A 26,863-nucleotide genomic window follows, 5' to 3' on the forward strand; every position below is an offset into this window, starting at 1 on the left:
ACCGAAAGTTGATAGATATTGAGGAAATCTCGTTTTCTGATTAATAATCTCTCCATAACAAAGTGTTTTAAGATTCTTTAAATACTCAAACCCTAGCTTGCAAAAGAAATAAACAACTTTTAATAAATTGCAAAAACACCCGAAACTAATAAAAATGCGATTTTGAGCCCCTAAACGTCGTCAGATGGCCTTAAACCATCATACCTCATGGCAAAGCCATGACTTCTTCACAGCACCACGTTTCCGCCCGAAAAACACTAGGCAATCATCGAAATCTGACACTTGCGAGATATTTTCGGATGCTGCAACTTTCGCATAAACGCCTCTTCGACTCGCACCGCATCAATCATTTGCTGAACTATGTTCAGCAGCAATAGAACTTAGAAGAGAAGCAACATCTGAACTAGCAATCGCTCTAACATCAGCAAGACCATCATTTGCAGAACTATGTTCAACAATAGAACTTAGTCTAGCTGCAGCATCCTCAGAACTGATCTAACAGCATCAACAGAACCAGATCCAACAACAGGACTATGACCAGTAGCTACCTCAGGTAACCTCACTATGATTAGCAACGGTTGGATAAATATTAATATTAATTATTTCTAAATTATTGTTTTAATTTAATCATCCTTAAATTATGGAATTAATCTACAGCGTTCAAATTAAATATTTACATATAATTAATTATTCATTAAATTTCGTTACTGATTTACTGTAACAATTAAATCAAATATTTAATTACCGTTACTAATATGTTAATTTGTGGGATTGATGATCAATTAGAAAACTTTTTTATATATATTTTTTATATATATATTAGAGGTAGAGAAATTATAGAGATACACTTTTAAATTAAGGACAATCCATATTCTTGAAAGCATTCAAAATTGTTATTCTCTTAGCCTCGTTAAGCAAATTGCGGCATTAACAAGGAGTTGTTGAATCCTGAGAGGGGGCGTCATTAAAATCCTACTGCAATGAGTAACCTACTCGAGGAGGCGAAATCTCTCTAAGGACTATATCCATCGCGCCTCAACTACAAATCTTGATAAGTTGTTTTCATATAAGTTTATTTAGTTACAATTATTTGTAAAACTTGACTTTTTTGCCGTATTCATACAGGTTTAATGCTAACTATCTTAGAGAGAGAATCATTTATTTAAAAAAAATTAAAGTGGATATAGTTTTCTTTTATGTTATTAAATCTTTTTCTGATATCACTCGTATTAAACCTTTTAATGGTCAAAATTTTAAAAGGTGTCAAAAGATTCATACGACTAATGTTAGGAAAATATTTAGTAACAGAAAGGAAAGTCGTATCAATTTTAATTTAATTTTTTTAAAATAAATGAATCTCTCTAAGATTGTTAGAATTAGAATTGTATGAATACGGTAGAAATGTTAAGTTCCACAAATAATTGTAACTAAATAACTTATATGAAACAACTTATCTTGATTTGTAATTGAAGCGTGTTGGGCACTGTCCTTAGAGAGATTTCGTATCCTCACTGGTTGCGGTAAGATTTTAATGACCTCACTATGATTAGCAGCAACAACAGCACTAGCAACAGAACCAGCACTAGCAAACCTATGACCAGCATCAACAACTGTAGATCCAGCAACATTAACAACAAAACCAGTAGTAGCAGCCTTATGGCCAGCAGCAACTGCAGAACCAAGACCAGCAACAGCTCCAACCATTCTTGTTTTTAGCAGTTTATCTGCACCAGTCTCAACCATAGGCCTATCCCTGCGTCCCTGATCATTTCCTTGTTTCCTACCTATTCCTTCTTTTCCAGCTATACCGCCCCTGATCATTTCCTTGTTTCATGCCTATTCCTTCTTTTCCAGCTATACCATTCCTGATCCTTTCTTCTTCCAACTCAACCCCTTGCTTTCCACCTTTTTCACCTGCTCATCAGATTCTTCATCACTCGAACCCTGCTCATTCGATTCTTCTTCCTCAAAACCTTGATCAACAGATTCCTTTTCACACAACCACTTCTCAACCTCATTCCTAATCGGCTCTTCCTTACTATTATCACCATTACTCTGAACACCTTGCATTATCCTCTTGTTCATCATTTTATGATTATCCTCTGCCCTTTTTTACTGTCATCCTTTTCTTCATCATTTTGCTGAGCCTGAGTATTGTCCACCTTTTTCTACACAATCTTTGGATCCAGTTCCCCTTTAGGACATTTATTCGTTGAGTGCAAAAATGTCTTAAAATTAGTAAATCTATTAGGCCTCCATTCATAAATGATACCAATATTGTGCAGGTTTCCCAATCTGTCCACAAATTCCAACCCCCGAGGAAGGGTACTTTCCGGATGGATTTCAACATTCACCCATGCAGTTGAGGCTTTATTACTTCCATCAATGTTCAGATCTAGCTGCAGCGGTTTTCCTAGAAGACTGGTAAAGTAGCCGATAGCACTACTATTGCAAAGATAGGAGGAATATCCCTCAAAGTTACCCAGATTTGTTCTAGCTCTGGAGACTTCTTATTCAGGATCATTCCTTCCTTCTATTTGCACAATTTAAAACATTGATTTTCAATAAAGTAGAAACCATCTGCATAAACTTTTATGATTTCACTATCCTTTCTGAATTGTAAAAAATAATATCCAAAATCATTGACTATTAACTTCTGCAACCCTTCCTTCTCCCATTACTTAAAAACTTGGTCTTTTACCACTTTGAATGAGACATTTGAGCCTCCATAAAAATGGCCAACAACGACAGAATCTCAATTCCTGACGCATAGTCCTTCAATCTCAGTAGGTATTCCAAACTGGAGCGGATGATTGAGTGTCGTAACCACAGGAAGGGAAGCATCAATATGCAGCTTTCCTGTGTTAGAATTGGGTGCTCCCTGCCAAACATTGTTATTCTGCCAAGACCTGTTAGGTACAGTGCGAATTGGAACAACAATGGTTTTAATACATTTTCCAAGATCTTTAAGCACATTTACTGACCATGACACAACACCTTCATACTCCTCTTTGCTGAATTTACCGAATAAATTCCAGTCCTAGAGATAATGAATATTAAATTGGATTCCAAGCTGAGTACAACATTCTTTTTCCATCACCAATTACTGCTTCTGAACTTGTATTCTGAACTTGTAGTAGAAAATTTGATTTCTCATTCCCGCCAGATTAGCAATTTCATTTTTCCCATAAACAAATCATTAGCTCGTCCTGAATCTTATGTAGTAGACTTAGCTTGATTAGAACTCTTGGCAGAGTTACCAACCCTGTTATCAGAAAGCAAATTTGCAGCAACCCTATCTTCAGCCATACCAGTCATTCCCTTAACAGTAATCAAGTATTCAACAATAATATGGACAACTTTTCCCTTACCAGTAACCAAACTTGCAGCAACCCCATCATCAGCTATACCCGTCTTTTCCTTAACAGAAACCAAGCCTTCAGCTTTACTAGGACCAGCTTTTCCCTTGCTAGAAACCAAGCCCTCAGTACGAAGACCAGCAACAGCAGGACCAACCACAGAAGAACCCACTACAGCTGAACCAACCATAGTAGAAATCATCCCAACAGAACCAACCACAGCAGAACTTTGACCTATAGCAGCAGCAGACCCGAACCCACAGAAGCATAACCAACTACAGAAGATCTATGATCGACAACAACCACATTGGAGCATCATCAGCATCCACCAAAATTGGAGCATGTACAGAGTTCCCATAATCTCAAATCTTAGTGGAAACAACCCTAACTCCCTGCAACACAGCCTCAAGACAATTCGGTTTCCGTTCTCATTCCCTAACTTGATTGAGAATGTCCGGAGTGCAATCAGGAGATTGCCTAAGCTTTTTATTAGGTTAATTAGATGAGTTCCTTCTATGGATTCTATGGATTTTGTGAAAATGTCTGCGATTTGACGTTTCGTTTAAATATAATTATATTCATAAATCTCCTCTTATATTGATTTTGTACAACATAAATATGTTGTGTGAAAGATTGGAATTTGTGTGATGTGTATTGTGGCTTAGTTATCACACCACAATTGTATTGGTGATTGAATTTAAATTTTGAAATCCTTAAGAATGTACAGTAGCCATTGCAATTCTCAAATAGTGTTTGCAAGGCTTTTGTATTCGACTTTTGTCGATGATCTCAAAATTGTTAATTGTTTCTTGGTTTTCTAGTAAAATTGGAAAAAATTTAAGAAAAATGAAGTAACCATTAAATGAATTTCTACTTAATGTGCATATTGTCCAATTACAATCAGCACAATGTCGTTGCGCGAAGCTGAGCTAAGAAAGTCGTCCAGCCCTATCGAACAAAGGCTTTTGAGACTTGCACATTTGGTTGTTATTTGATCCATAAAATATTCCTATATATGAGTTTCTTTGAGATACTTCACAATTTCGATAGCATCCTTCATTTGATTTTTTTGTTGGAGCATGTTCTGGGACAATTTGATAGTTACAATGGATCTTCCTTTTTCTGTGTTGAATGTTGAAACTTATATTAAGTCTAGTTAGATTTAGATATATTAATCGATCTATCAAAACTTATGTCCAACTAGATATATTAGCTTGTGCTTCAGTTTTGAATCCTTTAGTCACATGTGTATTAGTTGGTTTTGATCTCATTAATCCAACAATATCAATAATGTGTATAATATAATTTCTTCTATTAATGTACCTTTTGAATTTCTTGCAATTTCTATTTCGAAAAAATATTTTATTTCTTTTAAATATTTTGTATTGAGAACTTTGTGTTTAGACGAATCTTTGGTTAATCTATTGTGTTCAAATTATTTCCAACAGTTATAGAATATTCGTCTACCAATTTTGATTTGGTTCATTATTTATTTTTTATACTTTCTCAAAATCATAGGTCAAATTCGTCCCTTCAAACATCTTTAAATGTTATTTATGAAATTTTGAAGGAGTGCAATTTAAGGTTGTTCAGGAAAGTTACTAGAAGTGTCCAAAGATGTATGGAATGATATTGTTTCAAACGGTTTAGCACTTATATGAAGTTGGCAAATGAGAGTTCCAATCACATTTTATTAACTCTTTTATCTTGAATGGAGATAAAAAGGGAAAAAATAACAATATTAGAAGAAAAAATTAAATTAAATATAGTTTTGTTGTTTAAACTTTAAAATGTAGTTTTATTTTCATGTTAGATTCTTTTTCTTAATTTTGTGAAAACGGCTTAATTTTTACTTTCTTTTACACAATTTTGTAAAACATTTAAATTTAATTTCTATTAAAATAATTTGCTATTTTTTTATAAAAACAACATTCTAGTTGGGCCACAGACCCTTTTAAGTTATAATGCATGATGGATAATTGTCACCAATTCTTAGTGAAATAATTTTGTTGGTAAAATTATAGTGATTTGATGGTTAAAATGATAATAATGTATGTAGATGATATATATAAAATTGAGTAAGATCTCAAAAATATCCTAAAAAACGTGCATCAAACGAGTTCTCAGAGACAACCTAATATAAAAAAGAAAAAAATTTAAAAAAAAAAGTTGATTATAGTTTCAACCCTCAATTTGTTTTTGTTTTTTTTTGTAACACAATCATTGTTGTTGCCAATTTGTATGTTGTTGGTTAATATTTCTTTTTAGTTTTTTTAATTAAAAATGTATTTTAATTACAATTTTGTTCCATTGCATTTTTAATTTCAGTTATAAAATTATATTATAGTGTTTGGTTAATATCCAAAATAACATAATTGTTAATGAAGTTTTACAAAACTTCAAAATTGGACGTTATGTTATGACTACCAAATTTGATCTCAACAAAGCATTCTACCAAATTGAATCAGTTTTAAATACAAAACTTGATCTCAACAAAGCATACTATCAAATTGAATGAGACTCCTAGAATGCTTGCTTCTCAAATTTTAATTGAATTTGTTCAACTAATGATGTACTATATTATTCTTAATAATGAGAATCAATGAGATGTTTGTGGCAAGTAAATTTGTTACCATCTTACTTGTTCTTTCTTATTATGAAAATTCTCAAAATGTCTCGTTAAGGATGTTGTTGTTAAAAATCAACTTTGTTATATCTCATTCTCGAGGCGGACAAATTTTAACTCACTTGTTATTTGTAATTGACTCTCCTATCTTTAAGGCAAGTAATATTTAATTGATTGAATCTGAAATACATTATTCATAAATTTTGTTTTGTGACAAGTCAATCTTTTAATATCAATAAATCAATAATTGTGTTCAATAAATAGGGGAAATTTGAGGAAATGACCCCAAAAAGGGGGCTAATTATGTTTGGTGCGGGCCACTAATTTTTATAGCGCTGGTGACCCCCAAACAATTTTCTGCCGAAAATACCCCCGTTGCGTCACGCACCCTCCGGTTGCGTGACGCACCTGAGGGCATTGTGAAAAGTCCACAATGCCCTTACTATATAATTAGAAAATTTTCAGTTCTTCCTATTTCTTTCTTCCCTGTTCTCTCTCTTCACCTCCTCTTCTCCCCTTCTCCTCCTTCTCTCTAAAAAGACCACGACCCTGACGTCGGAATCCCAACGAAGACATCGGAATCCCAACAAAGGAAGGATGTCCGCTGCTACTGGTATGCTTACTCCTTCCTTTTATTTCTTTCTTTGAATGCATTGTTTGTTAGGGTTTAGGGATTATGGATTCATTAGGTAGATGACACAGTTGCGACGGAATACGGGTGCATCTCGTGAATCCGGGTGCGTAACGCAGGTGCGTAACGCGGGTGCGTAACGCAGGTGCGTAACGCGGGTGCGTAACGCAGGTGCGTAACGCAGGTGCGTAACGCAGGTGCGTAACGCAGGTGCGCAAGATTGTGAATGTTGATGTTGTAGAAAGCATAAGGAGAATAACTGTTCAAGAAATGAACAGAAAGTTATAAAACAGTTAATTTTTTGTAGTATCATACATATGAATATCCGAAAACTCTAATAATTGTATTCTCCATTGTCTGTTGAAAACTCAGGATAGAGATTGATGGGTTAAATGAGCAATTGGAAGAGGATGCAAAATGTGTTGAACACCTGGAAGTTCAGCTGTTGGAGAAGAGAAATAAAAGGTCTCATGTAGAAAGAGAGAACGTGAGATTGCAGAGCCAGATCGACATGTTTATCAGTTTGGTGCAGGAAAATGACGACGAAGAACCCTAGTTTCTAGATCTGATCGATCTTTTTTATGATCAACAAAGATCAGATGATATGTGTCTTTATACTGTCTTTTATAAATTGTTTTTTTCTTTGTAGAGAATTCATGATATTATCACATAGATGAGTAAGTAAATATGTAATTACATTGGTTTGTAAATCAGACATTACTCAATAATGATCACCTTATGTTGGGAACTTTATAAATATTTGAAATTTGATTTATACTGAATTTTCGAAGTTTTCGCGGACCGAAGTTTTCGCGGACCGAACCATGAAAAAATCAAGTCGAGTTTGGTTTGAAATAGGTAGAATCGAGTCAGGTTAGAATCGTTAACCCTGCCAACTTAAATTGCCACCCTTAATATTTTTACAATTGAAACTATACATATTCCTTGTACATTTAAAAGAAAGACTAAAGCAGAAATAGTAGACCTATTATCTATACACAATTTATTAACGTCGATTTCAGAATCCTCTTAACAACCATTCATTTACTAGAACAAGTTTTCCCAACAACAGATTCAAGGTTATCTAGTTTGGTTCATCTTGGAATCCTCTGGAATGTTGAACAAGAACTATGGGAGATAAGCAATTTTCGGGAGATTAACCAGCAGCTCACCAAGTGAATCTATTCTCGACATCTTTTGAGCAGGTTTGGTCATATTCTTCTATTGCATGGTTGTCCATTACTGCATTATGATCAGAATTTGTCAATTAATGAAATGAAAGGACAACAAAATAATTACTTTACAAACTATAATTAGTTGCACTCTACCTGATGAACTATGAGAAGGCCCATAATGTGGAAAACTTCCCATATGTCTAGAAGTGGACTGTGTTTCCCCTCCTTTGCAGGAGAAGTTTGAACATGAAGAAATTATGATCCACAGTTGCTCAAATCTAAGTAGTTCTGGTTTGCCCATCCGTAAAATCTGTAAAGAAATGTACACATCGTTGTCATACAAATCAAAAGTTCACCAGCAGTAGTTCAAGAGCCATTCAAACACAAAACCGAACCAACAACAACAATCAAAAGAAGCAAAATTACCACTAAATCCCCTTCATGTCTTGACTTATACTGCATCCAAACAAAACCAATGAAATACCCACAACTTAAAGTAATAACTAAATCCAAAAAACCTCAATAGTTTATATACCTCCCAGAAACCAATCCTCAATAGAGAACCAGTAAAATTAGAAGTTTTCAGCTTCTTAGATGTAGAAGATACTGCAGCCTTTTGCTCCTCCTTAGTTAATGATCCAATCTTATTAATATTCCCTTGAGTAAGCCTCATCTGTATCAAATCCAGAAGCGAAGGACTCTTCCTTAGCCGTAAACCCAATGGACTCGGTTCATCAAGAGGATTGTACTGAGATGAAGGCATTAGAAACCCACATGTTCCTAAACTTTTCTTCTGCAAATAAACAGTACCATGACGATTAACGATCAACAGAATCAATAATTCCTCATCAAAACGAATCGTTCTAGTCAACCCAATTCTCTAATTAAAGCTAGAAATTGAAAAAACAAATGATAAATGAACTAAATCGAGTAATCGAACCGAAAGAGAAGAGGGTTGCTTAGATCTCTTGCTGGGATGGCTGTATTCTTCGGGAAAAGCATCGTCCACAATTTCCCGCTTCACTGGAGCCATTTTCCGGCGCTTTGTATTGAATTTTTGCCTAGAATTCATCAAGTGAATCATTTAAATTAATAGAATTTCGAATTAGTAAACGGTCAATTCAACTAGAATCTGAATCGATAGTAACCCTAGTGAGAAGTTCGTCGTCTTTCTCAAAGTAAATGAAAGAGTTTTACAAAAATGGCTAGATTTTCAATTGTCGCTGAAAATACAAATAAATTTGACACGTGCCAGCGTGACGCACCCGCGTGATGCAACGCACCTGCGTGACGCACCTGCGTGATGCACCTGCGTGACGCAACCAACCAACCGAAGAACCCATATACGAATCAACCTACCAACCAACCTGCATTCAACGAATCAGGGCGATTCAATGACGTTCTATAAACGAAATCAACACAAACAATCATATGTAAACGAAAACAACACAAAATATAAACGAATATAACGAATATAGTGGAAATTTTATCTTTTGGCCGTCGTCGTTCGTCGTTGGAGTCGCAGTTCGTCGTTGGAAGTTCTTCGCCGCTCTACGTCATTGAATATAGTGGAATGATCCACGGTGCCTCTTCGATTTGTTCTTCATCAATGAAAAGAAGAGAAAATCTTTCCTGCCATTAGGGTTCACCGGCGGAGAAGACATAGATGAGAGAGAAAATGAATCGAAAATGAAAAAAAAATTATGACTTTATAGGGTTCAGGGTGCGTCACGCATCTGGAGGGTGCGTGACGCATGGGTATAATGGTCATTAAAAAATTTGGGGGTCACCAGTGCTATAAAAAACATGGGCCCGCACCAAACGCATTTAGCCCCTATTTTGGGGTCATTTCCTCAAATTTCCCCAATAAATACACCACCTTAAATATAAGGGAAGTTGCAAGAATTTTGAATGTCATGTTCGAATTGATTTAAAAAATACTTGAGTATTCTTTTAAATTTGGATGGTCAAAATCACAATTTCTTCACTAGCTAGTAGTGACTAAGGAGGTCCTTATTAAATGTAATCTTCTTATCTTTTAGGTAATTTTTAAAAATCTTAAGTACAATTATTATTGGTGGAAAACTCTACAAACCACAAATTCATTAATTGGATCTTGTTTAACATTACAATTAATATAGTAAAATAAAATTAGGGATCTTAGATTTATAGAGCTTCAAACACATTTTTGTAGAAAATATATATATTTTCTTAAATTTCTCTTTTGATTTATATGGTCATCTTTCTTATCAATCATTACTTTTTTTTATCTTTATTCATTATCTCTTATTTTTTTTTATCATTTTTATTTTCTTTTATTTTTTTATAACTTTATTTAATCATTAATAAAATCATTGTAATTTTTTATTTTAATTATATGTTTGTTAAATTAATTAATTATATAAAATTATTATAATCACATAAGTTTAAATTTTAATATAAATAAAAAAATATTTATATATATTATTTTTAATGTAATTAAACTGTATTATAAATAACACACTTAAAAATAGATAAAATAATGAGTTCTATTCACCATTTAAAAACACTTTAGGTTGAAATTGAGGATTACCATCCTTTTTATTTAACTTAACTTGTGTAGTTAGTTAGGAAGTTCACATAGCCTAGTGTTACAGCCTTGAATGTTGGCATCGGTCTTGGCTTGATTGCGGAGGGCCAGGACCGAGAGGTGCCTAAAATGAATGTCGCGGGTGTGCGGCATGGGCACCAGAGTTACAAAGTGCTAAGTATCGAAATATTCTGTCGGGGCGCGAGTTTTAAATACAAGGACCGAGAGATGGATATTAGCATGCGTGTTCGGCTCGGTATGATGCGGAGTGACGAGACCGAGTTGAAGTGTGGTCGTGTGCGTGCGACCTAGGTGCAAAAGAGTGACAACGGCCAGCGCATTGAGAATGCGCGCACAGAGTGCGGAAAATACGGAGTCGACCGAGACGGTTAGAGAAGGACCGAGGGCGATCAGATGAGGGACCCGGAAATATCGGCATGATGAGTTGTGGACCCAGAAATATCGGAATGATGGGTTGAGAATCGAGAAAGTCGGCACGATGGACCGAAGTGGGGGATAAAGTCAGCAGCAGCTGGGTCCGAGGGAAAACGTGGGTGTAGTGGACGTTTACAGCCCATTACTTGCAGTTATGCCCACGTCCAGCAGCTCATGGCGCAGCTTGACCGGGGAAGACCGTGGGAATGGATAGTGGGCAGTTGAAGACTGAGTACTGGCGGTTGAGACCCACGATTCAGCACCCACGGCCGAGCAGTTATACCCCACGTTCTGAAGTAGTTATTTTCCTAGGCCTATGTTATTTCTTTGGCTATAAATATAACACTTGAGCTACACAAAGATGATTGGTTGAGTTTTGGTAGAAAAATACCTACAACTAGTGAGAGTTATTTTGTGTGCAGCCAAGTGAGTTTATAGTCTTCTTTGTAATTATTATTTGTGAGCGAAATAAAATTATAAAGTTGAGCGTGGCCCGTAATTCTGTGTCTTTTACTTTCTTGCATACTTATTGATTATGTTGTGAATTCGCTGGTTATTTCTGTGCGAGAAATTAACCTCGGTGTTGGAGTTTGGCTGATTGTTTTGGTGCGCAAAACAAGCCGCACAAGGGCGAAAAAGTTAGTAAAAATTATGTTGCGTTATTTGCCCGTATGACAAGTGGTATCAGAGCCCTGTTTGCGAGTTCTATCAAACATGACAGAAAGAAGAAAAACCCGATACCTTACTCTAAAGATGGAGCCAAGGCTGAGGCACTTGGAAGCGCTGGTGGGAGTCCCAAATGCTGAAGTTGATTCTTCCATATTTGCTCAGATCAACGACTTAAACACAGAATAGTTGTCTGCTAGAAACTCCATTGCTGAAGTTTTAGAGTTGGTTGTTCGGAGGGCGCTGATAACTGAAAAGGACCTAGAGTCCAAACTGGAGTAGTTGGTGACTGAAGAAGACCTAGCGTCCAGACTGGAGGAGTTGGTGACTGAAGAGGACCTAGAGTCCATACTGGAGCAGATGGTAACGGAAGAGAACTTAGAATCCAGACTGAAACACTTGGAGACTGAAATCAGACTCTTGAAAAGAGTTTCAGAAGCTTTAAAGTCGGTTGGCCAGAGAGCGCTGGTAACTGAAGGGGACTTAGAGTCCAGGTTGGAGCACTTTGACATGGAAATCAGACTCTTGAAGAAAGTTGTTGGCAGCATCCATGCCACATCCCCTATTTCTGCATCTAGATTTAAAGTGTCGGAACCAAAACCCTTTGGTGGCGTGAGAAGTGCCAAAGAGTTAGAGAATTTTCTGTGGGATATAGAAACTTATTTCGCAACAGTGAAGATCCCTAAAGAGGAAAGAGTTTCGATCACAAGCATGTACCTTGCGGGGGATGCAAAGCTGTGGTGGAGAGCGCGCTTATCAGATGATACGAGTGCGAATCGATCTAAGATTGACTTGTGGGAAATCATAAAGTGTGAGCTGAATGAATAGTTTTTGCCTCGAAATTCGTCTTGGAGGGCGAGAGAAGCCCTTCGAAACTTGAAACATGCCGGTTCGACCAGGGATTATATGAGGGATTTTACTTCCCTAATGTTGGATGTGAAGGACTTGTCCGAAGAAGATAAATTATTTAACTTTCTATCTAGTTTGCATCTGTGGGCGCAAACCGAGCTAAGGAGGCAAGATGTGAAGAACTTGCCTTCGGCCGTTTCTGCGGATGATCGCTTAGTGGATTTTAAAGCAATCGGGGGTGAAAATCCTGATGCTAAGAAGTACACTCAAAGGGACAAGGGGAAGGCTAAATCTTATGAAATAGAGGCAGCCAAGTCCGAGGGATCTAGCAACAAGAAGGAAACAAAAGGTAGTTTTGCTTTCCAGGACCGTGCCAACCAGGGGTGTTTTATTTGTGAAGGAGACCACCGCATGAAGGACTGTCTAAAGCATGCAAGAGTAGCAGCACTCTTGGCCGAGAAAGATGAGGAGTCTAGTGAAGAAGCTCCTGCAAGGGTGAATTCGATGCAGCTATTGAGTGCCTTGTATGCGGAGAAATCATTTCTATGGATGGGATTGATGTTTGTGAAAGTCTACATAAATGGAAGAGAGGTGATGGCGCTGGTTGATTCAGGGGCCACACATAACTTTATTGCAGACCGAGAAATTCAGAAGCTTGGGTTGGTGATGTCCCCACACAAGGGCCGATTGAAGGCCGTGAATTCTGAAGCCACGCCAAATAAAGGCATGGCCAAGGCCGACCTCCAGGTGGGAAGTTGGCAAGGGCAGGTCGAGTTGATGGTTGTCCCTCTAGATGATTATGAAGTCATTCTAGGACTTGAGTTTCTGGTCCAAGCGATGGTGGTTGTGATGCCTCACTTGGGAGGGATTTTCATTAGTGACCCCAAGAACCCCTCATTCATAACAGGAACTTACAAATCTCCAAATAAAAGTAAGTTTGGATGCCTTGCAGCCATGCAGCTAGTTGAAAGCCCTGTGGGGGAAGAGGAGGCAGAAGCGTCGACTGGGTTGGAGATGAAGGCCAGAAAGGGCCAAGTGTCGGCCTGTTCTAAGGTCCCGACGCTTGTTGGGTCCAGACTTTCGAAAGTTGTTCGAAAGGTAACCAAGGAGGACCCTAAACATCAGTCGCGGGTGAAGTTGTTGGATTGTTTAGTATGCAAACTAGACAAGACCGAGAAGAAGATGGAAGTGGGTCTACTGCAGCGACCATCACATATTCCGGGGAGATTGGGCAGATATCTCTCAAAGGGCTTCGTTCTCGAATTCTCAGGTGCAAGTGGGAAGATCTCCATCCCGTGTGTGGGTAGATCAGCCAAGTATACGGTCTTAATGGGGGTGCTAAATGTATCTCCAGCTAAGGAGACCGAGGAAGGGTGTTCTAAATACTTGGGTACGGCGAAATTCCTGAAGGCGAGCAGGAAGACCCCTGTCCCAGGAGTGGACAGATTGTACAAGTACACGGTCCTGATGGCAAGGCTGAAAGCGGGTTCGGCTAGGAAGACCGAGAAAATTATTTTCATGTGCTTGGGCGAGACAGGGTTGGTGCAGGCCCCAACAAGGACGTTGGATTCCTCTAGTGGGGGTGGTATGTTACAGCCTTGAATGTTGGCCTCGGTCTTGGCTTGATTGCGGAGGGCCAGGACCGAGAGGTGCCTAAAAAGAATGTTGCGGGTGTGCGGCATGGGCACCAGAGTTATAAAGTGCTAAGTGTCGAAAGATTCTGTCGGGGCGCGATTTAAATACAAGGACCGAGAGATGGATATTAGCATGCGTGTTCGGCTCGGTATGATGTAGAGTGCCGAGACCGAGCTGAAGTGTGGTCGTGTGCATGCGACCTAGGTGCAAAAGAGTGACAACGGCCAGCGCATTGAGAGTGCGCGCACCGAGTGCGGAAAATACGGAGTCGACCAAGATGGTTAGAGAAGGACCGAGGGCGATCAGACGAGGGACCTGGAAATGTCGGTATGATGAGTTGTGGACCCGGAAATATCGAAATAATGGATTGAGGACCGAGAAAGTCGGCACGATGGACCGAAGTGGGGGATAAAGTCAGCAGCAGCTGGGTCTGAGGGAAAACGTGGGTGTAGTGGACGGTTACAGCCCATTACTTGCAGTTATGCCCACGTCCAGCAGCTCGTGGCACAGCTTGACCGATGAAGACCGTGGGAATGGATAGTGGGCAGTTGAAGACTGAGTACTAGCGGTTGAGACCCACGATTCAGCACCCACGGCCGAGCAGTTAGACCCCACGTTCTGAAGTAGTTATTTTCCTAGGCCTATGTTATTTCTTTGGCTATAAATATAACACTTGAGCTGCACAAAGACGGTTGGTTGAGTTTTGGTAGAAAAATACCTACAACTAGTGAGAGTCATTTTGTGTTCAGCCAAGTGAGTTTATAGTCTTTTTTGTAATTGTTATTTGTGAGCGAAATAAAATTATAAAGTTGGGCGTGGCCCGTAATTCTGTGTCTTTTACTTTCTTGCATACTTATTGATTGTGTTGTGAATTCGCTGGTTATTTTTGTGCGAGAAATTAACCTCGGTGTTGGAGTTTGACTAATTGTTTTGGTGCGCAAGACAAGCCGCACAAGGGCAAAAAAATTAGTAAAAATTCTGCTGCGTTATTTGCCCGTGTGACATTAAACTGTATTATACATAACACACTTAAAAATAGATAAAATAATGAGTTCTATTCACCATTTAAAAACACCTTAGGTTGAAATTGAGGATTACCATCTTTCTATTTAACTTAACTTGTGTAGTTAGTTAGGAAGTTCTCATAGTTTAGTAACCTTCATAAGATTATTTGTGTTTATTAATTTTCTAGTTTATTTGATTTATTTTGTTTTTTTCTCTTATTTGTCTTTCATAATTTGTAAAAAGAATTCTCATAACATACTTAGTTTTGTTATATTTAAATTAATTTTTTTCATAATATATGAACTATTTTTAAAAATATGTAATTTAAAACTAGAAAAAAAAAACTCATTTAGATCGTATATATTAATAAAAAGTCATTTAAACATATGTACTAATCAAAAATTAACTTATTTAACCTTCTTTTTAGTAAATCATAGTTAATTTTTATTTCTTAATTTATATATTTATTAATTAAATATTAATATATTTTTTCTTTTTTTTTCATTAATAAATGAACTCTTTATTTTTATCTTTTTTATAAAAAAATTATTATTTTTATATGAGTATTTATTATTAATTATTTTAATTTTATTATATATATATATATATATATGAACATTTATCATTAATTATTTTAATTATTTCTTTTTTATTTTTTATTTTTTTTTATATTATTATTATTATTAATTATTTTAAAATTATTTATTTCCAAAATATAATAAGTTCTTTCAAAAATAAAAATTCTTCAAGACAAAAATAAATTAATTAATAATCAAAAATTGAATAATAATAGCAACTCATTCATCAAACACCCAGAGTAATAATCAAATATGAGACAAAACAATGTTACTTACTACTACTATAAGTCAAAAATATTACGATAAAACATAAAATTCAAAAATAAGTTGTTAATTTATTTTTTTAAATGAGAATTTAAGAACTTTAAAAAATAAAAACAGATAAAATAAAATAAAAACTAAAATAAATTAATAAATAATTTAAGAATGAAATAAATTATCTATGGTTTAATTAATGAAAGAAAATATATTAATATTTAATTAATAAATATATAAATTTAAAAATTAAAATTAACTATGATTATTAAAAGAGAATAAATGAATATTTTTTTTATAATACGTAAGTTTAAATAATATTTTATTAGTATACGTCTAAGTAAGCTAATTCTACTCGTACATACATTTAAGAGCTTTTTTTCTTAAAACTTATAAGATAAAATGGTAAATTATTTGAATTTATTATATAAATATATATATGATATTTTAATATTTTATTAATAAATTAATATAGATTGATTATTCATAAATATATATATATATATATAATTAATATTTTAAAATATATAAATATTATATATCATTATATATAATAAAGAAATGGCAAGGTTGAGATATTGATAAAGAGAATAGGAGAGGATAAAATGACATCATGTCATTGTTTGAAAAAAAAAAAAAGAAGAGTAAAAGAAGAGAAATTTTTTATTTTTTAAGTCAAATTGTGTCATTTCTTTCCATTTCACATTTTATGAATTATCTTTCTTATATGAAAATTTCTTATCTTTTCATATGTAATATTAATTATAAATTTCGTGTATTTATACGAGCAAAAATATAAACAGAATATTATTTATATATATATATTTTAGATAAAATTAATATTATTTAAATTTAATTAGTTTAAATTTATAAAAATTATGTTTACTTCAAAATTTAATGTTAATCTATATTTTAAAATTCATTAAATATCTAAAATTAAAAAAAAAAAATGTTTAAAAAACACTTAAAAGAGATGTAAATTTCTTCTTAATAAAAATCAAGTCAATTACACCATTTATCTTGTTAGTTACTATAGATCGATCTAGAGATTTCAATTAAAGTTATGTCATATATTTTGCTCTTATCTAGAATAATATTAGACATATTTTACATTATTATCGACCTCTTATCTATTACTGCGACATTTTTTACTACCACTTCGACAAACCAACCACCAATCACACAATCCACATCTCATATCGTGACTTCACACACTTTCACACATCTATTATCTCTCGTCAAATAAACCACCAATCTCAACCGAACTCTCATATCATGACCTCACTTTTTCACATGCCTCTTATCACACTCGACAAACTAACCACCAATCTCAATCGACCTCTAGTATCGTGAGCTCGCACATTTTCACATTTTGTTCAATCAAAATTTCATTCATATAATTTTTAACATCGATATCTCCTTTATTATCGGTCTCTTATCCCCACAAATCTCGCCTTTCATCTCATAATTTTTACCCTTATCGCAACCTCTTTTATCACCAATCGACATATTATCTTGTGACTCACACTTTTTCATATTTCTCTTTATCCACTTGGAAAATCACCATAATTCTCAATCAATATTTAATCTCGTGACCTCACACACTTTTACAATTTGATTAATTAACATCTCATTCATATATTTTAACCACTTCGGTAAACCAATCATCAAATCTCAATCGAAATCTCATCTCGTTACCTCACACACTTTCACACACCTCGTATCCTCGTCAAACCAAACACAAATTCCTCAATCAGCCTATCATCTTGTGACTCACACTTTTAATATTGTCTATTTGTCCCCTCAACAAATAACTCACCAATCACAATCGACCTCTAATCTCGTGACCTCACACACTTTTATATTTTGGTCAGTCAATATCTCATTCATATGTTTTTAACCACTAATATCTCATTTGTTACCAACCTCCTAAATTATTCCCCACTTCCGGAAAACCAACCACCAAATATCAATTAACATATCATCTCATTACCTTACACACACTTTCACATACCTCTTATCCATCATCAAACCAAACATCAATCTCCCCAATATACCTCTTATTTTGTGACTCACACTTTTCATATGCTTCTTTATCCCTCGGCAAACCACTCACTAATCCTAATTTTGACCTTTAATCTCGTGACCTCACATGCACGTTTATACTTCGATCAATCAACATCTCATTTATATATTTTTAAATGTTTATATCTCCTTTTATTATCGGCTTCTTATCCCAACAAATCAATCATAAATCTCTACCTCGCATCTCATCATATTTATTCTTATAACGACTTCTTGCATCCCTACTTCAACAAATCAACAACAGATCGCCCAATCGACCAGTTTGGTCAATCAACATCTCATTCATATATTATTAACTACTAATATCTAATTTGTTAAGTAGACCTCTTATATTTAACCTCACTTCGGCAAACCAACCATCAAAAATCTCAATTGACATTTCATCTCGTGACCTCACACATTTTCACACACCTCTTATCCCCTCGGAAAACCACCCATCAATCTTAGTCAACCTCTTGTGACTCACACTTTTTCATATGCCACTTTTATCCACTCGACAAACGACCCACAAAATCTTAGTCGACCTCTTGTGACTCACACTTTTTCATATGCATCTTTATCCCCTCGGTAAACCACTCATCAATCTTAATCGACCTCTTTTCCCCCCCCCCCCCCACTTTAACAAATTAACAACCAATTCCAATTGATCACATTACCTCTTATCCCTCGTCAAACCAACCATTAATCCCTCAAATGACCTTCATCTTGTGACTCACACTTTTTCATATGCATCTTTATCCCCTCATATGCCTCTTTACCCCTCGACAAACAACCCACCAATCTTAGACGACCTCTTTTCCCCCCCCCCCCCACTACTACAAATCAACAACCAATATCAATTGATCACACCTCTTATACCTCGTCAAACCAACCACTAACCCTCAAATGACCCTCATCTTGTGACTCACACTTTTTTATATGCATCTTTATCCCCTCATATGTCTCTTTACCCCCTCGATAAATAATCCACCAATCTTAGACGACATTTTTATCCTCACTTCAACAAATCAACAATCAATACAAATTGATCACACGTCTCTTATACCTCATCAAACCAACCATTAACCCCCACAATTGATCATCATCTTGTGACTCACACTTTCTCATATGCCTCATTATCCCCTTGCGACTCATAGTTTCACACGTCTCTTATCTTTCAGTCAACCAATTACCACCAACCAATAATCTCAATCGACCTATAATCTTGTGACCTAACGATCTTTTATTACTCACCTCTTATCCTTTGTTAAACCACATCCCAACCACAATTTCACACGTCTCTTATCCTTAGGAAAATAAACCACAAATTTCAATCAACATTTAACCTCGTGACCTCACACTTTGGTCAATCAAATATTTGATTCATATTTTTTAACCACTCTCATTTGTTATCGACCTATTATTCCTTAGAAAACCACACCCCAATCACACTTGGTTAAAGAGTTTATGTTTGTTTTGTTATGTTTCAAGTTTGAAACATACTTATATCATTTTTAATTTTATTTTTAACCATTTTAAATTTATGGTCGAGTCAACCCATATTCTGATTCAAATATCTATTTACTCTCACGTATATATCTAAATTATTCACAACTCTCGACCCGACAGACTAAACAAATTCAAATTAAGCATTTATATATATATATAAATTAATTAAAACACACCCAACTTTAATAATTAAAAAAATTAAACTATATACCTTTAATAGGGAATAAAAAAATTATTTTATCCAAAATTAGAGAGAACCAGGTGTTACTTTAAGATAGGACCCATAAAAGAATCTTCCAGGTACAGGTACGCCACAAGCCAACCACACGCTCCACAACAAACTTCTAATCTCATCCATCAACGTTTCATTAATCCAACCGTCCACTTAACATCCTATCACTATCTTTTTCCCCACCAAGATATATCTATCCAGAAATTCCCACTCAATAATATCTTCATCTTCCCCATTTTCATTTCTCCATACCAGTAACCGCACCATCATCGCCATGCTTCTCAAAGCTTCTCTATCCTTCTCAGCTCTCAACACTTATGGAGGAGACAACTCCGTCCCATCGCTTCCGGCGACGAACCGCCGGGGAAAAGGTGTCATCGTCTGCGCATCGTCTAAGAGTTCGAACGCGAACAACCGGCCTCTTACTAGCGTCGTGTTTGAGCCATTCGAAGAGGTTAAGAAGGAATTGAAGCTGATTCCTACTGTTTCGGAAGAGTCTCTTTCACGACAGAAATATACAAATGATAGTGAATCAGCTATTAATGAACAGATCAAGTGAGTCTTACAATGTATTATCATCGTTTCCTTCTTTAATCGAGCTTTTTTTAACATCCTTTTTTTCAATTTGGCAGTGTGGAGTATAATGTTTCGTATGCTTATCATGCTCTGTTTGCTTACTTTGATCGAGATAACGTTGCTCTGAAAGGACTTGCCAAGTAATCTTTGAAATTCTTAATTGGTTTATAATTATGATTCTGTGTTCAAACTTCAACTACTTGATTCGAATTCATGGAATTGTGTAGGTTTTTTAAGGAATCTAGTGAAGAGGAAAGAGAACATGCAGAGAAGCTGATGGAGTACCAGGTGTTTGATAAATTGCATCAATGAGAATAATATTCATATTCCTGCTTTTTTTTTCTAGTTAATTATCAGTCTTTGTTGTTGTTGCTTGGTTTCAGAATAAACGTGGAGGAAAAGTGAAACTGCAATCTATTCTGATGCCTTTGTCTGAGTTTGATCATGCTGAGAAAGGAGATGCATTATATGGTATTTTTTATTGCCTCCAACCAAAACTAAAACATTGTTACCATTTGGAAATACTTTCTTGATCTGGGTTTGAGTTTGATCGAGATTTAGTTTAGTTCATGAACATTATCTCATCTAAATCAACATTCGGATGAGATAGTTAATGGGTCAAACCCAAATCTAGATCCAGCTCGACAAAATGTTTTCAAATGGACTAAAGCGAAACAACACAATCAAAACTAAGAAAATAGAAAGATAAGTCTAAGTCTCACAAGATAGAATGTTGCAATAAGTCACAATTGTATTTCTATTTGTTCTTTGAAGCACTCTTAACATTTTGTGGGTCCAAACCTTATACACAATTTGTAGCATATTAACATTTGAGAATGCTTGAGAATAGACTCTTGTCCCTAGCTTCCTCTATGATCTAGAACTTGTTTGATATAGGTTCTTTTTGATGAAAAAGATTGATTATTTAGGTTCATCTAGGTTAAATTACTAAAATAGTGTTAGTATTTAATATTTAATGAGATAAGGTTGATGATTTGAATGATTTGATCAATGAGATAAGGGCTTATTTGGATCAAACAAGGTTGTCTCGAGTCATTTCATGATCAATCTTTCATGTAAAATAAGCTGATATATTTTGTTGAGGTTATTGTGTAGAAATGTAACTCAGACAAGAGAGTTTTCATTCTTATTTCACATATACACCCTAATAATGAACTGATTTAACGAAAATTGTGGATAAAAAACAAACTTGTTTCATTTATTTTGAATAATCACTCCCAATTTGTGAATTCAGCAATGGAGCTTGCTCTATCCCTTGAGAAGTTGACAAATGAAAAACTGCTGAACCTGCATTCTGTAAGTCCTTTCATTATTTTAGCCTGTTTTTCAATTTAAAACTTTGCAATTTATAATGTCATTCTCTTCGACTACAGGTAGCAAGCGAAAGTAATGATGTTCAGTTAACTGATTTCGTCGAGAGCGAGTTTCTGAATGAACAGGTCAATCTACCATTCATCTTTTAAATTATTTAACCTTAGAAACAGGAAACATTAAAGAAAAATGTTTTCTATTTGGTTTTAGGTTGAAGCCATTAAGAAGATATCGGAATATGTTGCTCAGCTAAGAAGAATCGGAAAAGGACATGGTATGAAATGCAAATCTATCAATTGTTTATAATCTATGATAACAATACTTAATCATTTTAGAATGTTATTTTGATAAATGTTTAGATAGATCTTGTTAATGAAAATTTTGTTGATAACATTTTCTTTGTCGATGTTTGTGAAATTGTAGGTGTTTGGCACTTCGATCAAATGCTACTCCGTGAGGGAGCTGGAGTTGGCGCTTAAATTTTAATTCACTAAGTCTTTCACTCCTTGTGTTTGTCTGCGTTTGTTACTATCTTCGTTCGGAATATGAATAAAATTAGCCCCTATCGGATTCCTTTGTTTGAAAATGCATCTCAAAAACTTTTTTTTTAAAATAATATATATAATAACATCGTTTTAATACATTAATCTACCGGAAATGACTCACCAAATGTGACGGAACTGATCGATTTAGTTGGGATTGATCAACGATAACTAAACCGATCAAACTAAATAGTTCACAAATCAATTAAAAATTAACTGATCCACCTACATGTAAGATATGAGATAAGTTAGACAAAAGTGAAATGTAGATGTTAAAAGCAAGATTGGTAAGGATAATTATTTATTTATAAAGAGTAATGTATCAAACTTCAATGAATTACTGATTTATATTGACTAAATACTTTTTTATTTTTTATTTTAGAAAATTTACTATTCTACCCTTATAATTCATTTTTATTTAAGATGTTTTTAATGAAAATTGTATATAAATGATTCTTAAACTAATTGAATTGTTCTCTCTATAATACACATACATAGGGAAAGTAAGCTAGTTAATTTCCTTGGAAATACATTCACATGAAAAAAGTAAAAAACAAACTAATCAGGAGGAAATACATACATAATTGGGACTAGACCTGCTAAAACATTAAAGCATTAATTGTTATATATAAGTCAATAAATAATTCATCATTATTCTAATTCTTAAGCATGTGTATATGACATTAAGTTTAAACTATAAGACTAATCTTATCATTATTGTCTTGTTCTATTTTGGAATTTTTCTTATTAATATTATTCTTACAACCATTATGTTAAGGGAAATATTATTGTGAGGCATTGTTTATATTATTTTTTTAAAATATAATAAAATTATTGTTTTTAGAGTGGATTTACCAACTCCAAAAAAAGATAAAATTATTATTGAGGTAGAAATGGAACGTTACCCTTTAATTTCTTATTTTTTAAAATTTAATTCAATATTTAATTTTTTAATTTAAAAAGAATGACAAAACCTAAGTCCATTAATGATCATTAGTTTAAACTAAAAAATATTTATAATCAATCACAAAACTTAATATTTACTACCAATTCATCAATAAAACTTAACAATCCAAAACCTAAAAAATATTATGATATAATTGTCCATTTATAGAGTTCAAACTCAAACAAAAAAACCCTTAAGACAAACATTCAAATTAAGGATGGCAATAGTACCCTTATACCCATATTTGTGATATCCCATAATTGTCCATTTATAGAGTTCAAACTCAAACAAAAAAACCCTTAAGACAAACATTCAAATTAAGGATGGCAATAGTACCCTTATACCCATATTTGTGATATCCCATAGCCTAGATAAGAATATCAGTAAAAGGGTTGGGTTCGGGGTCAGAGTGTGTCAAACCAAACATAATGTAATGAGTACTCGTATACCCGTTACCCATAGATATCCAATGGACGGAGTCGGAGATGAGAAGGATAGAAGGTTATCCGATCGGAGTCGGGAATGGAGAGTGTGCCAAATCCGATATCCGACTATATTAATATTTATATATATTAAACAAAATTAAAAGATGACTTTTTAAATTCACAGTAATATATCATTTATTATACTCGTTATTATTTCATTTCCTCTTTCTTCATCTTCGACACCATTCTCTCTAGTTTTCAACCTTATTCATTTTAATTTCTTCATTATTCTTTCTAATTTCTTATTCAATTATAATAATAATGCTGTTATATTACTAGATCATTACAACATAAATGGATAATTAATATTAATATATATTAATATTTTATTTTGTTAAATGTGTGATTTTTCAAATTTTAATCATTATAATTATTACAATAAATATATATCATTTATTATACTCACCTATACACTCCACATTAACCAAAATATTTATTACTCAATATTATTCATCTTTTATTTCTAATCACTCGTTATTAATCTTCAACATCATTCTCTCTAGTTTTTTAATATTATTCATTCTCATTTTTTTCATTATTATTTCTAGTTTCTTTTTTAATTATAATAACAATGGAAAATTATTTCGATCGCCCTTCAATTATTTCAATCACATACTTTTAGCCCTTATATTATTTGTTTAAAACAAATCACTCTCAAACTTTTTAAAAAGTCACCAATGACATTTTATCAATTTTTTCGTTATCCTTAACCGTTCTAACTAAATATTATATATATATATTATATAATATCTTTAATGGTTAATTATTATATTTATATATAATTATTAAATATCTTTAAAAAATGCTAAATATTTATTAAAATATAAATTAATCTCATTTAAACATAAACATGTATAGATGTCTATAATTATCTCACTTAGATCGTGTGAATTATTAACTGTTTATCTCTTCTTTTTCTAAGATGGTTCAAACTATAATAACAGCAATATATATTTATTTGTGATATAGATTAACCTAACTTACTTGTAATTATTTCACTTAGACGTTTGAATATTTAAATGTTTAGTAGAGAATTAAATAATCAAAATAATCAAACTATTAAAAGTATATATTGTTAAAATTTAAAAGTATACGAACATTTTCTTCACTAATATACATATTTAATCTTCTACCAAATTGTTACCTCAAATTATGTGAAACGAAATCATATTTGAAATTCAGCTCTAATCAACAAATCTCTTCATGTTAAAACTAAAAAAATTAATATTGGATAAAACCTGTTTTTCATTTAATATTTTTAAATTTTTACTATAAATTTTTAATAGATTTGACTTATTTAAATATTATAATACAAAATAATGGGTTGTTAAATATAGAGTTGGATAATAATGTAATAGGCCGGTCAACATTTTAATTATATAATTTTTCAAGCGATATAACATATAACACGACCCAATTTAAATTTAAATTTAAATTTAAATTGATATTTTCGATCAGTTTTTATTTAATAATAAATATATATTAGATCATTTAAGCTATAATTAAGGGATTAGTTTAGTTTAAGTTTGAAATACCATTAACATAAATTTATGTTTAACTTATTTAAATAAATTGTTAATTCATCCAATTATTCAATAAAACTATTTTATTAATTCTTGTACCTAATTCATTTATCTTTTGTTTGATATCTTTATTAATTTTCTAAAATTTTTGTATTAATTTTGTGAGAAAAATAAATAATTTATAAATATTTTCTCTTGAATCCTATTTTTATTTGTATAATTTTTTCTTACCTAGTGTTTGAGAAAAAAAATTATATATTATCTCCGAAATCATAACATTTTTTAGGCCGTGAGCTGTAAGTAATAATTAATTCATTATTTAATATATATATATATATATATATATATATATATATATATATATATATATATATATATATATATATATATATATATATATATGCATTATCAGCCTTATATATTGTATATTTTGTTATTAATTACCTGTCCAACCCAGTTTAAAATACATTTAATTTTGATTTTAAGAAATAAATCTCAAGTTATTTAGATGATCCAAAAAAATCTTTATCCTAATATATCTCATATTTTAAAAATCATTCTCATCAACCCTAATGTGTTTTTTATTGGTTATTAATTGCTTTTCCATCCCATTTTAAAATAAATCTAATAATTTTAATTTTATAAAACAAGATCAATTTATTTAGTTATAGGACCTGCAGGTAAATTGAAATATTCAAATTATCCTCATATATCTTTTCAAATTTAATAAATAAAAGTAATCTTTTTATTTTAATATAAATAACTCAATCACTAGTTTAATTGTCAAAATTCTTATTTAAAAATATTCAAATTCTGATATTTTATTTTCACTTAAAAAGACCTTAAAAGTTAAAGTTTTCAAAAATTAAAATAAAAATCAATCCCAATATAAATGATGTCTTTAATTTATATTAGTTAATTTTTAATGTTTATTTCCGAATATATATTTAACTTTAAATTTATCTCAGAATTAGATTTATTTTATCTGATTTTTCATAAAGCTTTTAATTAATATTAATTATTAATCTTTTTAAACTTAATCAATCAACATCAGCAACAAAAAAAATTTTTCTTAAAAAAAAATCCACAAACAAACATTATTTTACAACTTTGTCTAACATTTTTTATTACAAGTTCAATCTTAAAAATAATTCAAAGTATTTTGCCCAAAAATGTATATTTTTATTATCCTACTTAAATTTACATAATTCATAAAATAAGACTTAAGGAGTACTATTTAGATTTTGTAGACTTTTCTCATATATTCTTATATTTCTTGCTATTAAAATATATATTACTCTTTTATTTCATTATACAGTTAAGAATAATAATAATGAATTGATTATTCAACATTATTTTTAAAGAAAATAATCAACACAGTAATTACTAAGAAAGTATAAAGTCAATAATAGGAAAAGTATAAGAACTTTATATTATTATACTAGTTTTAATTTTTTTTTCAAGATTATAACAAATTGTATTCCTATTTGTGTTATACTATTTTTTTGTATTCCCATCTGTATTATAGTATTTTCCAAAAATATTAAGTTATACATATATAAACATTTACATAATCTAGACCATTTAAAAGAAAACACACATTTGCATATATACATCTTATAATTTATCATATGAAGGAAAACTATGTAAGAACTTTGAATTTTATGTTTTTTTGGTCTATATATAAGTTTATGTTTTAATTTAAAATTATAATAATTATAAATTGCCAACTAATTATTACATTTTTAGTGTATATTTAACAACTCATTTTGTTTAATTTTATGTTAATATTAAAAATTTGTACAACCAATCCACTTTAAAATCAACCTAACATCTAAACAAATTAATCTTTTATTCAACTAACCATTGTT

General features: G+C 32.7%; 1 protein-coding gene across 1 annotated transcript; it reads left to right on the plus strand.

Annotated features, from left to right (window-relative positions):
* Positions 1 to 19,806: 19,806 nt before the first annotated feature.
* Positions 19,807 to 22,058, plus strand: LOC124939005 (ferritin-3, chloroplastic-like). Its single transcript, XM_047479526.1, has 8 exons — positions 19,807 to 20,143; positions 20,221 to 20,304; positions 20,392 to 20,452; positions 20,548 to 20,635; positions 21,420 to 21,481; positions 21,559 to 21,624; positions 21,707 to 21,770; positions 21,920 to 22,058. Exons 1-8 carry the CDS (start codon positions 19,863 to 19,865, stop codon positions 21,973 to 21,975), a joined length of 762 nt encoding a protein of 253 aa, XP_047335482.1. The 5' UTR covers positions 19,807 to 19,862; the 3' UTR covers positions 21,976 to 22,058.
* Positions 22,059 to 26,863: the final 4,805 nt, after the last annotated feature.

Source organism: Impatiens glandulifera, chromosome 1 (genome assembly GCF_907164915.1).
Source record: "Impatiens glandulifera chromosome 1, dImpGla2.1, whole genome shotgun sequence".
In the NCBI taxonomy this organism is placed as follows: Eukaryota; Viridiplantae; Streptophyta; class Magnoliopsida; order Ericales; family Balsaminaceae; genus Impatiens; species Impatiens glandulifera.

What these genes read in the sequence shown, in the direction of transcription:
- LOC124939005 (XM_047479526.1), top strand. Translation starts at nt 19,863, where the DNA reads ATGCTTCTCAAAGCTTCTCTATCCTTCTCAGCTCTCAACACTTATGGA. An exon ending in AGAAGCTGATGGAGTACCAG is followed by an intron (nt 20,453 to 20,547) that starts GTGTTTGATAAA and finishes GCTTGGTTTCAG; the next exon opens with AATAAACGTGGAGGAAAAGT. An exon ending in GCGAGTTTCTGAATGAACAG is followed by an intron (nt 21,625 to 21,706) that starts GTCAATCTACCA and finishes ATTTGGTTTTAG; the next exon opens with GTTGAAGCCATTAAGAAGAT.